Below are 13,367 nucleotides of genomic sequence, written 5' to 3'. Positions count from 1 at the left end.
ACAAGTTAAGTTCTTGTTTAAGGAACCGACTGCTGCATCTACGGCTGGCATGCTCCATTTTTTAACAAACTTTTCATCCATAGAGTATAAAAGGGAAAACCTTTTAGGAGGAACAAAAGTTCTGTCAGGATGTTCCCAATCAGCGTACACCGCCTGTTCCAACAGGGGGTGTCGAGGGAACATCTGTGCGACCTGAAGAGGCCTCAGACATTCCAAAGAGGACCAGGGGGGCTCAGTCACCTCTGCAAGAGGCAACTTAAAAGGCAGAACAAACCATTTCGGTCAGAGTCAAGATCAAAAGCCTCTGCGACGGAGAGGCAGACATCGACTGGATATCTTCTTGTCCAGATTGCTCAGAAGCACACTCATCTGCCGGGCACTCCACCGAATCCTGAGCTTTAAAGTGGTTGTAAACCAACATGGAAAAAAAAAAAAAAAAAAAAAAAAGACATGCAAGACAAAGGCATAATGAGCTAGTATGCATAGCATACTAGCTCATTATGTAATACTTGAGAGCGAAGCACCTGCTGCGGTGCCCATACCCAGCACCGGCCAACGACATTTCTCCCTGGAGTTACATCCGGGTATCGCAGCTCCGGCGCTGTGATTGGCAAGAGCCGTGATGACGTCACTCCCGCGCATGTGCGTGGGAGTCGCCAGTGACGGCACACTCACTGAAGCAAACGGCACGTACATGCCATTGCTTCAGTGCCGATGACGTCGCACATGCAGATACAGGGGATATCTCCTAAACCGTGCAGGTTTAGGAGATATCCGGGGTAGCTACATGTAAACTTCATTATAGGCTTACCTGTAGCAAAAAGTGGATTGTAAGGGTTTACAACCACTTTAAGCTCTTCCCCATCCTCAACCCATTCCTACTCCATACTAGGAGACTCCGGGGAGGGGGATCTGTCACGCTTCCTGCCACCCTGCGGGATGGAGGCAATCATGCCAGCAATCCTGTGCTCTAACCCAGATAGGGCTGAGGACAGTTCATCCTTAGTGATAAAGGGTGAAGCAGCAGCGTTGACTTTAGGCACAATACCAGATAGGCGCAGCTGCTCAGATTGCTCGGAAGCCTCTGGTCCTTCAGGTGATACAACACTAGGGATATGACTAGGTTCATCAGCAACTACTGACGACATAGGTGTGCCCTTCCCTGTGGTGTTAGTCCCACTCCTCTTTTTGGAAGACATTTAATAGCCACAAACAAAGAGTACTTGGTTGTAGTATTAAAACACTTCAGAAGGGAGACCCTTTAATAGGGCTCACCAAGCCCCTATGCAACAATCCTGCTAAGCACCTTTAGCCTGCCAACACCTGGTGACTAACGTGACCCAGGTTAGGAAAAATGAACCACTGCAAGTGGGCGACACGAATCTTCGTGCACCCAGATAAAGGCTACGGTGCATGTGCGGAGAAGCCGCGTGCGCCATGGCCAAACAAACTGCTAAGTCCAGAAGCGGTACTGCGAACGCACGTGCGCCATGGCGAATCAAGGCAAAATGGTTCATACATCATACAGGTAATAAACAGCCAGACGAGCAAAAAAGGTACACCCACAGCTAGCCCAAAACTGCCCCGTATGGTCACCGCACACAGATGTCAAGCTTTTAGCTAGCTTGACTGATTGTTACAATCACTGGGACACCCCACAATAATAAAATAAAGGGGTTTCACTTACCCGTCAGGCGCAGGGCCACTTAGAAGCTAAGGGCCCAATCTTCACCCTTCACGGCGGGTTCCTGTCACTTGGACCTTCAAGGACTGGGTACCCTTTCATGTTTAGGGTCCACTCCCTTGGACCTGTACAGCACCCTGCAGGAAATGCCTTAGCGCTGTAGTGTCCAGGATTTCCATTCCGCAGGGTCCAGCACCCGGAGGCCACATTACAGGCAAAACCTTGCAGGATCTCTTCTTTGCGAGGCTCGGGTACCATTTATCTAAGCATAAAGGCCTGTGTCAAATGAATCCGATCGGTCAATCCCTTGATTCATTGTGGGACTAGAGACCTGGAGCTCAGAGAGCTCAAACAAACCGTGCCATCCACCTTGCAGACACTGGTAAAGTACTTCCTGTATGGGAGAGGTTATAAAGGGGATCACTTCCTGTCTGAAGACCTTTGGTCTACCAGTGTCCATTCACCTAATGATGAAGTATAACCCAACAGGTAATGAATATTAGCCTGACTCTGTGTCCCATGATGTATGAAAAAGAAATGTAATGCATTTACAAAAAACTTGGAATTGACTGTATGAGACATGAGTTGCATAAGCTGGAACACAAGTAGGATTGTATAATGGGCCACATGTTACAATTTGTACAATCACCTTTATTGATAGCAACAACTAAGAATACACCATAGGGCTGCAAAAGTAAGCACAAGCCATTACTTACAACACAGATTTATCCAATGTTTTCAACATCTCTCATCTTCACCTTTGTGAGCTTAAAGAACACTTTAAAACAGGCGTCACTAAATGGCAAAACACGTATCGAGTGAGTGTCTTGTCTGGACCACCACTAGCCTGATCTCTTCTCCTGCCGCCGTCGCTGTTAAAACTCACAGCGAAGGGCAGGAGACACAGCAGAGTGGATTCCTCTTCTGTATATGTATGCCGCCATTGCTGTTATACTCGCAGCAGGGAAGGCGGCGGGAGATATGGCAGTTCTACATGGGAAGCGGGAGCAGCCCAACTCTTCACTTGTTAATAAGTGTTGGTCATCTCTGCACTCAGTGCAGACCTTCTGTATCTCCTGCCCTCTTCCTTTCTGTGAGTTTAACAGCAGCAGTGGCAGGCAGGCAAATACATACCGTATACAGAAGAGAAATCCACCCTACTGTGTCTTCCACCCTCTGCTGTGAATTTTAACAGCGGCGGCAGAAGGGTTCAGGCTGCCAAGTGCCCTCCAAGGTGCTAAGGTAGGACTGTGACAGAGGAAGAGCTGTAACTTCAGTGGAGACAGATTTTATTGGGGGGGCTGTGTTTGTAAGGGAGGATAGTCTTTAGGGGAAGCTTTGTTATGAAGGGGGATGTGATGCGATAGGGGGCAGTGATATGGGTAGACTTTGATGTGAGGGGGGAGCAGTGATATAGGGGGCTGTGGTGTGAGGAGGGCGGCTGTGATTGCAAAGGGGGCTGTGATGTGCGGGGGGATCTGGGACCTGTGAGGGGTTGTGATGTTAGAGGTGGGGGTTATGAAGTTTTGGGGCTATGTGAGGAGAGGGGGCCCTAATGTGAAAGGGGGAGGGGTCTGGGATGTGAAAGAGGGGACTGAAGACACTGATGTTAAGGTAATGTGATGTAAAGGGGGGCAGGTCTGTGATGTAAAGAAGTCATAGAACAAAAATGAGATTCGGACCTCTGGAGAAAGAAAATGTTAATGACTGGACCTACGTAAATTTTATACATTTTTGAATGAGTACTCGAATGAAAACTCAGTGCATTCGAGAATTTTACAAAATGTCATTCAAAAGTACATCAAAAGTTAATTTGCTTTTAATATTCGGTTTTGGTATGAATGGGACAAAACCACATTCACAAATAGAAAGTCAGAGAAAAATTTCAGCCATGCTTGATGTATATGTTAGTACTCATGTAAGAGGGCCCTTGGATACAGTATTTTTTTTTCTTTATAAAGCTATAAAAGGGGATGATCTACTAAAGACAATAAAACTGCTCACTGTGCAAGAAGTTTCTCCGAGCTTAGAGGACGTGTTGAAAACTCACCTTGTAAAGAATACCAAATCCCATGCAGGGAAAAAAAACTGCATTTTTGCATGCACATGATAGGACGAAAGAAGTTATCAGAGCTTCACCCAGGTATGTATCTGTCTGTATGCTACATCCTCCTGGGCTAGTGTGGTGCAATGAGAATCCACAATTAACTTTCCATCTTGATCTTGTGCAGCTGAGGAGGACTCTTTACCAGAGGAAAGGCATAGATCAGCTTGACTGGAATCCAGGGAATCTATTGCAAAGGCTACAGGATCTCTTGTCCTGGCTACAAATCTGTGCAGTTTGTTGTGGATCCTGAAGGTCAAGAAGTTCACACCCCCCCCCCCCATTGTTGTCGCATTGTCTAATTGTACCCTGACTGGGTGACCTTGCAGAAATAAAGGAGAGGGTCAGTTCTGTAGTTAATCTGTAGGCTACCAGTTCAAGAATGCTGATTGAGTCTCAACTCTGCTGAAGACCAGATCTCCTGGACCACAGGTGGCAAACAAGGCCCGCGGGCTGAATCAGGCCCGTCAGGCCTTGTCATGTGGCCCACGCAGCGGCCGCCAGCCTCCACCTCCTGTCTTTACAGCCGCTTTCCAATGTCACAAACAGATCTCCTTGGCAACCGGAGTAAACACTTCATCCGTTCTCCTCCTCAGTCTCCCCAGCGGCGTTGGCTGCGTGTGTAGCTGAGCGCATGCGCTGTCGATCTGGCATAGCCTGTCATTGGCAGAGGTACCCGACGGCTCTGGCGGCTGTGTGTTCCAATCTACATCCAGTGGCTGCATCTTGACGGAGGGGTTTTGAGGCCTTGTAGCAGTACTGGCCATGAAAGCATTCTTATAAATGCCATCTTACACCATAGAGTACAGATGTGAGGTTTGCTTTTGGGAGGTGGGGGGAATGTGGAGGTGTGTAGGAAGATGTGTTTAGGAGGTGGGGGGGATGGGGGCAGAGTACTGGGTGCAGGGGTCAGAACCCAGGAGGTGGGGTGGAAGTGAGATGTTGCACATTGGGCACAGCGCACCCCTGAACCCTGCCCTCTGTACGTCGCGCACCCCTAAAACCCTGCCCTCTGTTCGTAGCGCACACCTAAATCCCTGCCCTTTGTATGTAGCGCACCATTCACTCCCTGCACTCTGTACTTAGCGCACCCCCTCACTCCCTGCACCGCTTAAAATCCCTGCACTCTGTACGTAGCGCACCCCTTAAAATCCCTGCACTCTGTACGTAGCGCACCCCTTAAAATCCCTGCACGTAGCGCGCCCCTGAATCCCTGCACCCTGTACGTAGCACGCCCCTGAATCCCTGCACCCTGTACGTAGCACGCCCCTGAATCCCTGCACCCTGTACGTAGCACGCCCCTGAATCCCTGCACCCTGTACGTAGCACGCCCCTGAATCCCTGCACCCTGTACGTAGCACACCCCTGAATTCCTGCACTCTGTACATAGCACACCCCTGAATTCCTGTACGTAGCACGCCCCTGAATTCCTGCACCCTGTACGTAGCACGCCCCTGAATTCCTGCACCCTGTACATAGCACACCCCTGAATTCCTGCACCCTGTACATAGCACACCCCTGAATTCCTGCACTCTGTACATAGCACACCCCTGAATTCCTGCACTCTGTACATAGCACACCCCTGAATTCCTGTACGTAGCACGCCCCTGAATTCCTGCACCCTGCACGTAGCACGCCCCTGAATTCCTGCACCCTGTACGTAGCACGCCCCTGAATTCCTGCACCCTGTACATAGCACACCCCTGAATTCCTGCACCCTGTACGTAGCACACCCCTGAATTCCTGCACCCTGTACGTAGCACACCCCTGAATTCCTGCACCCTGTACGTAGCACACCCCTGAATTCCTGCACCCTGTACGTAGCACACCCCTGAATTCCTGCACTCTGTACGTAGCACACCCTTGAATTCCTGCACTCTGTACGTAGCACACCCTTGAATTCCTGCACTCTGTACGTAGCACACCCTTGAATTCCTGCACTCTGTACGCAGCACACCCCTGAATTCCTGCACTCTGTACGCAGCACACCCCTGAATTCCTGCACTCTGTACGTAGCACACCCCTGAATTCCTGCACTCTGTACGTAGCACACCCCTGAATTCCTGCACTCTGTACGTAGCACACCCCTGAATTCCTGCACTCTGTACATAGCACACCCCTGAATTCCTGTACGTAGCACGCCCCTGAATTCCTGCACCCTGTACGTAGCACGCCCCTGAATTCCTGCACCCTGTACGTAGCACACCCCTGAATTCCTGCACCCTGTACGTAGCACACCCCTGAATTCCTGCACCCTGTACGTAGCACACCCCTGAATTCCTGCACCCTGTACATAGCACACCCCTGAATTCCTGCACCCTGTACATAGCACACCCCTGAATTCCTGCACCCTGTACGTAGCACACCCTTGAATTCCTGCACTCTGTACGTAGCACACCCCTGAATTCCTGCACTCTGTACGTAGCACACCCCTGAATTCCTGCACTCTGTACGTAGCACACCCCTGAATTCCTGCACTCTGTACGTAGCACACCCCTGAATTCCTGCACTCTGTACGTAGCACACCCCTGAATTCCTGCACTCTGTACGTAGCACACCCCTGAATTCCTGCACTCTGTACGTAGCACACCCCTGAATTCCTGCACTCTGTACGTAGCACACCCCTGAATTCCTGCACTCTGTACGTAGCACACCCCTGAATTCCTGCACTCTGTACGTAGCACACCCCTGAATTCCTGCACTCTGTACGTAGCACACCCCTGAATTCCTGCACTCTGTACGTAGCACACCCCTGAATTCCTGCACTCTGTACGTAGCACACCCCTGAATTCCTGCACTCTGTACGTTTGCATCATGGTGGAAAAGTCCTTCAGAAGGTTGTCCAATTATAAGGTGACATGGATGCCCTGGGTCTGTAGAAGAGCAAAGAATGCTACAAGCACTTTTGTAAACACTTGGTGTGCAAAGGAGAGAACGAATGGTAGTTCTACATATTGGAAATACTGGTTCTCTACAGCAAAGCATTGGTGTGGAGGAAGGATGGTGATATGTTGATAGGCATCTTGAATGTCTACTGGTGTCAGAAATTCATCTTGTGTGGGAGAAGCAATGACAGACCTTGCTGATTCTATCCAGAATTGTGGTACACAAAGAAATCTGTTCAGAGACTTTAAAGCCTTATGCACATGGACAGAAAAAAACTCCACTTTTAAAAGTATTAATTTTTAAACCCCATTTTTTAAAATTAAACTGTATTTTTCTGCCAGCTCCAGGCAGAAAGATGCGCTGCCCCGAGACTCCAAGCATCCAGAACGGTAGGACGTACTGGTATGTCCTCCCAGAACTGTGCTTGTCCCATAGTTAATAAGTTTGTCTATCAGATGTGTCCACTGGGAGCACTGTATGTATCATCAGCTACATACAGCGCAGTGTTTTGGCAGCAGAATTGACTTCTACTCCTGCTCACAGAACAAAATCGAGTAGGCTGAACACTGCTCAGCAATTCACAAGCAGCATTGCATTTCATGAATTAATACAAGGCTTCAGCTGATTGGCTAAGTTGGAGATTGTTACATCATTCGCCTGCCTCTCCACCTCAGCCAGAGGAATCCCTGTATTCATTGATGAAACACAATGGCTAAGCAACGCTCAGTCTCAGGAGCAGGAAAGGAAGTCCATGCACTGCTGCCTGAACACAGTGCTGTATAGGGTTTACACAGCACGCCCAGTGAAGATATCTGTAAGTGGAGCAAATGGTACAGTCACATGAAACCTAATGATCAGGTTTAGCTGAAGTTAGGAGTCGATTGGTTATATTGCACAGCTGTACTTATGTTTTAATAACTTCTCACCTATACATTATTCTTGTGCCAAAAAAAGTTTAACAAAATAAATAAATAGCCGCACACAGTCCCAGCTCACTGTGAAACTTGCTGTCTCCACCAATCTTCCTGTGACTGATCCTCTCAGCTGTCAGCCCGCTCTACCAGGCCAAGACTGTGGAGCAACGCTGCCAAGCCTCCTTTTCCCCTCCTTGGTCCACGGATACCCACGGACACCCTTACACCCAGACCGTTTTGAATCCAAGGTGAACAGTACAGCTTCGCTAAAGAAATCCCCTTGATCAGCGACAGTCAAAGCTCCTACACAAGCGACTGAGGCTCCTCTAGACTTGCGCTTGCCTTACCTGGACATCTGTCCATTGGCCACTGGGACCCATGATTCCTTCCCCCGGTGCCACTCTTCCCCAGCAGGGACGCTGTGGGGACTAGTATACACCTAGACACCTGGAATATTCACTGCTATCTAGTCATTGACTGTTGGTTACCGTTGCTACTCCACCCTGCAGCCAGCTTGCCCTGAGGATAGGGAGACATTTACACCTTTCATCAGTTCCATTATAGCTGTCACAGATGAGTTCTAGATAAATGGGCAGATGTCCACACTGTGTATAGTCCGACCAAGCAGACACCACCGTGGTTTCCTGCAGTTCCACCCCACCTGGCCTTTAACTGTATCTATGTTTGCTTCATGTCATCTGACATTAACAGTGTGAGTGAACCTGAGGTATGTGTGCTTTTAAAGTGACAACCTTGTCTCTTAACCATTTTATTTCCGTGTAGTCTGGGACATTTGCCATTCATTAAAGTTTATTACATTGAGGGTAAAACTGCGGCTGCTTTATTCCCATCCTCCATTAGGAACTCCTATGGGGTTCTTCCCCAATTTCTGCATCGGATTAATTTGTATTGAGGGGAATAGCACCACCGGATCCTCCCGGTGAGACAGTACTCCCTGGGTTGTTGATACAGACTTGTATCACATGTCAGGATTTCCAGGTGCTTTTATTTAATTTTTTCGTAAAGATGTGGAACTCCCTTTTACAAATCAGTGATGTCAGCAGAAAGTGTCCACAATTTCAAAAAACTTTTAGAAGTGCATCTTAGCAAACACAATATACAGGGATATTGGAAATGGTAGAGACATAATACAGATACACTCTCACACTGGTTGAACCAGATGGACTGGTGCCTTTATTTAACCTTACCAACTACAGGGGGGGGGGGGGGGGGGGCGCACTGCTTGCAGCTTAGGAGCCTCCTGAAGGACCTGTGCCCAAAGCCATTACCACATAAACCCACATCCTCCACTTGGTAATAAAACAGTAGTTACAAAAGTCCACGTGCTTATATAGCAGGATGCCAGAAAAACAAGATAACAGTCTCTTGTAGCTCCAGATTGCTCAGCCCAAATGGCAAAATTTTCCCAAAATGAGATCGGGAAAGCAGCTAACACAGAACTCAACCCTGAAGAGCAGTTGCAGACTAGTGGGGTTCAAGTGTGGCACTCCAAAAGCCAGGCTGAGAAAAGGCCACATCAGGTAGCTGCAGAGGTAGAGACCTGCTCTGGCAACATTATAGACAAAAGTTTTTTTTTTGTTTTTTTAATCAAAAAAGCTATTAAGAAAAATCGCTAGCAAAAATTTAAGTTAGATTTTTCCCTATTGGAGCTGAAAAACATCCATTCTTGACTATCAAAATAAAGAGAATTCTGGTGGTTGTAGTACAACACAAAAGGTGAAAGACATCCGGCGCTCCTCAATAATCAGAAAAGAAAACTATATTTGTACACTTCTGTGCTGAGAAAGTCCAGAACCTTGATATATCAAAACTCCAAAACAGATGGCGTTTGCATGACTTGTTAAAGACAGATATTTATTACCCTGTAAATAAAGAACTCATATTATAGGCAAATGTCATTTAAATTATTACTTACCATGTAAAGTCTGTCCTTGTTTAAAAGTGTCTTGTGCTGACATGTAGTTCCCTAGATGGAAATCTGCTTCCCTGAAAAAAAAAAATTAAAAAAAAAAAGGAAGAGGATTTCAATAAAATTTTTTATTAGATGTCTGAAAAAGTATACAACACAGTCAAATACAGGCAGTGCTAAAATGTTCTACACTCAATTTGCTCTTAAGGTAGGTTCAAATAATCCCATGCTGCATTGCAACGTGGGTCTATGTGTCATTTTATTACCCAGGTAGACACGGACCAGTGTACTATACTGTACTCCAAAATATGAAATTACAGAGAAGTCAAAACTCCTTTTAACTTAATTGTACAGTACAGTACAGTACAGTATTCATAGACCCTTTGATGTCCCAAAGCAATGAATTACAAGGGTAAGAAAAACTGTACAAATATATTGTGCCAACAGGCCCAACAAGTAGGGTCAACCAAACCAACCTTAGAGTAGCACTTCAAGAAACTTGCAGCCAAGAGATGCATTCGCAGAACATTGGACATCCACCTGGTAGAACTTAACAGACCAGATCTTTCTAGAGCAACTTTGCAGAGGACAGCCCTACTGAAACCAGCGCTGGAGGTGGCGAGACGACATGGCTGCACCTACAGATGGGGTACCCCTTAGCAGTGATTTTCCGCAAAGCACAAAACTCCTTCATGCTGAGAACACCAGCAGACCTACCGGCATTCTTCACATTCCTGGAGGCGGAACCAGTTCAATTCCAAACTGGCTTCAGAAGATTCCAAAGCCAACAGGCCGCTCGAGCCCAAACAGAGGCAGACCATACCAGCCTCCCTGAGATCGGAGACCCAGAGGGAGATCCCGAGCACCTTCCAACAGGTCACGTGAGTCATAAGAGCACATTTTAGTCAATTTACCCTCCTGTTGCACACAGACTGCTTGTTTATCCCATTGATAGAGAGCCTGCCCCACTGGACTTCCAAGAGACAGGAACCCCACTAATCCCCCCCCCAAAACTAGATCTCCTGTGAGAGACGGCAACCTGACAGATTGTGCATGCTGAACAGTCCTCACCCACTCTCCCCCCCGATGGGTTCGCATGCTTATACCTGCAAATAAGGATTAAACACAGCACCTTCCGGACAAACATGAGTATGGAATAGACATTGACTTTACATACTTTATACTCATGAAGACCCCCTGGAAAACGTCCCCGGCTTCCTCCTGGAACAAGGATTGAGGGACTTTGGAGATGGACCGCCTGCAGGAGGCCAGGGGGGGAATGGAAGTCTTTACTGGTCCCTTCGAGTGCCGAAAGGCCTTCCCAGGCACAAGAAGTCTCTCAGGGAAGTACATGAGGGGATACATACACTCATAAGCATGGAGACGCTCCCAACCCACATGGTACCTGATAAAGCGAGACGATCACCTTCTGGTTTATTAACTATGGCCTAGATTCATGAGCAGCTAAGGACCACAACAAACTGAATCACAGTCTCACAAAGGTAGCCAGAATTTTACAATGAACCCCCCCGGGTGGACGTAGACATCCTAAAATGCATGGGGTGTCAAGTATTTCACCACATGAAGGAGGGATATTAAAAGGGGGAGGGGGACTGAGTGTTAGTACTGCAAGGAGTTAGCATGTCGGGATGTTGTAGACATAGACCCGTAAAGAAGTAGCACAAAGGAATGCTGGATTTTGAGAGTGACCGTTGAGAGGTGACAGCTAGTTCGGGGCAAGCTTAAGAATCTTAAGAATGTTAAGTTAATGGGTTTGTTTATTTGCCTGTGTGTGTTTTATTTGATTTTATTTTATGACTGTTGTATTGTCATTGCTGAATTCCTGTAATGTTAATACATATAACAGAATGTTTGAAGTCAGTGAACTGAATATTAGACCTATTCTTGATCTATTAACATATGTTCCTGTTAGTATATGGAACACATTAATTGCTCACAATGCAAGCAATAATAGTGGTCGCAAGGGCTGGGGGGGCTGGGGCTCCCCCCCACTGGCTCTTGCTGAACATAATCCCACATAGGACTACGCTCATAGATCAGTTAACCTTTTTTTGACTGGAGAGCGTTATAGCAATGTTTTGCTAACACTTTAGCAGTATTTTTGCCCAGGGGTGTCCACTCAGGTCACCGTTCTCGGTAAAAATCTATTTCTTACCCCTAAGGGGCTGTTTTACTGATTTTCTATATCTCTATTATCCCCCCTCATAATTATTTACCTATTCTTACCTTATCTTGACAACCGTACCCCCCCCCCCCCCACGACAATGGATGCACTTAACATCATGACATTAAATACAAAGGGACTAAACATCCCTGAAAAGAGAAGGATGCTATTACATGATATGCAACGCATGAAAGCCGACATAACCCTGCTACAAGAGACGCACTTTCGGGGTGATACCTTTCCTGTACTAAAGAATAGATATTACCCCACAGTGTATCACTCAACATATTCAGAAACCAAATCTAGAGGGGTCTCGATTTTAATCTCAGCTAGAATTCCCTGGACATTAATTGACATGAAAACAGATCCACTGGGTCGGTTTTTGTTCCTCAAGGGGTTGATAGGAGACGTGAAGGTAACTATTGCAAACTTATACACGCCAAACATTAACCAAGACACCTTCATCAAAAAACACCTTGAACAACTACAGAAATTTACAGGAGGGCAGCTTATAGTGGGAGGCGACTTTAACATCCCCCTAGTCCCGGAAGAGGATACCTCGACAGGAAAGACGTCCATACCTAGAGGCCAGCGAAAAACGATTCAAACAACCCTCCACAACACCCAATTGATTGACACGTGGCGCCTGCTCCACCCGGGCAAGCGTGACTATACATTTTACTCCCGCCCACACCACACCTACTCACGGATAGATTACTTCCTGATTCCCCACAGTCAATTACAAGCAATCAAAGACTCCAGCATAGATTCTATCATGTGGTCCTACCACACCCCGGTCACACTCAGGTATGCTTTTAAAGACGACCAAAACAGGCAAGGGAAGCCATGGAGGCTAAACGAGAGTCTCCTGCAAGACCCAGAGGTGTTGGCAGATGTGACAAAGGAGATAGGTCACTTCTTCCAAACAAATGACATTACGGACAGCGATATGGGGGTGATCTGGGAGACCCACAAGGCGGTAATAAGAGGTATACTCATTAAACATGGATTGAGAATCAAATGACAGAGAACGGCCCAACTTACCTCACTACTCTCCAAACTGCAACAATTAGAGACTAAACACAAAACAGACTCAGACCGGATCGTTCGAGAGTGAATTGACCATCACACGCAAACAGTTCACAGACCTTCTCCAGTTCAAAGCAAAAGCCGCACTCCAAATTTGCAGCAAAAAGGTCTATGAATCAGGGAATGAATGTGGCAGATTCCTAGCTCAGACATTGCGGACACAAAGAACAGCTTCATATATACCGCGGATATCAACATCTGCGGAACAGACTGCCATCCTTCCCCAACAAATTTCCCAAGCGTTTAAAGCATACTATGCATCACTATATAAAACTTACCCTCACCTTCACCACCCCTTGAGCGAATGACGGAATACATAACATCCTCCCTTATGCCGATCTTACCGAATGAAGCACGCGAACAGTTAGAAGATCCCATCACCCTTCTAGATCAGTGGTTCTCAACTCCAGTCCTCAGGACCCACCAACAGGCCAGGTTTGCAAGATAGCTGAAATACATCACAGGTGATATCACTTGCTGCTCGGTGATTGTAGTATTCTAGTCTGAAACTCCCCAAGGTAATACTTAAAATCTGGCCTGTTGGTGGGTCCCGAGGACTGGAGTTGAGAACCACT

General features: G+C 47.1%; 1 protein-coding gene across 1 annotated transcript in view; it reads right to left on the bottom strand.

The window, feature by feature from the left end:
* SUGT1 (SGT1 homolog, MIS12 kinetochore complex assembly cochaperone) overlaps positions 1–13,367 on the bottom strand; it is a 232,010-nt gene that overhangs the window by 152,023 nt on the left and 66,620 nt on the right. Inside the window, exon 6 of the mRNA XM_073614228.1 lies at positions 9,525–9,595. Within this exon, the coding sequence (XP_073470329.1) occupies positions 9,525–9,595 (71 nt within the window). The remainder of the gene's footprint in view (positions 1–9,524; positions 9,596–13,367) is intronic.

This window comes from Aquarana catesbeiana, linkage group LG02 (assembly GCF_042186555.1).
Source record: "Aquarana catesbeiana isolate 2022-GZ linkage group LG02, ASM4218655v1, whole genome shotgun sequence".
Taxonomy (NCBI): domain Eukaryota; kingdom Metazoa; phylum Chordata; class Amphibia; order Anura; family Ranidae; genus Aquarana; species Aquarana catesbeiana.
The sequence above is the reverse complement of the archived record's forward strand: the minus strand, read 5'-3'. Positions and strand labels throughout refer to the sequence as shown.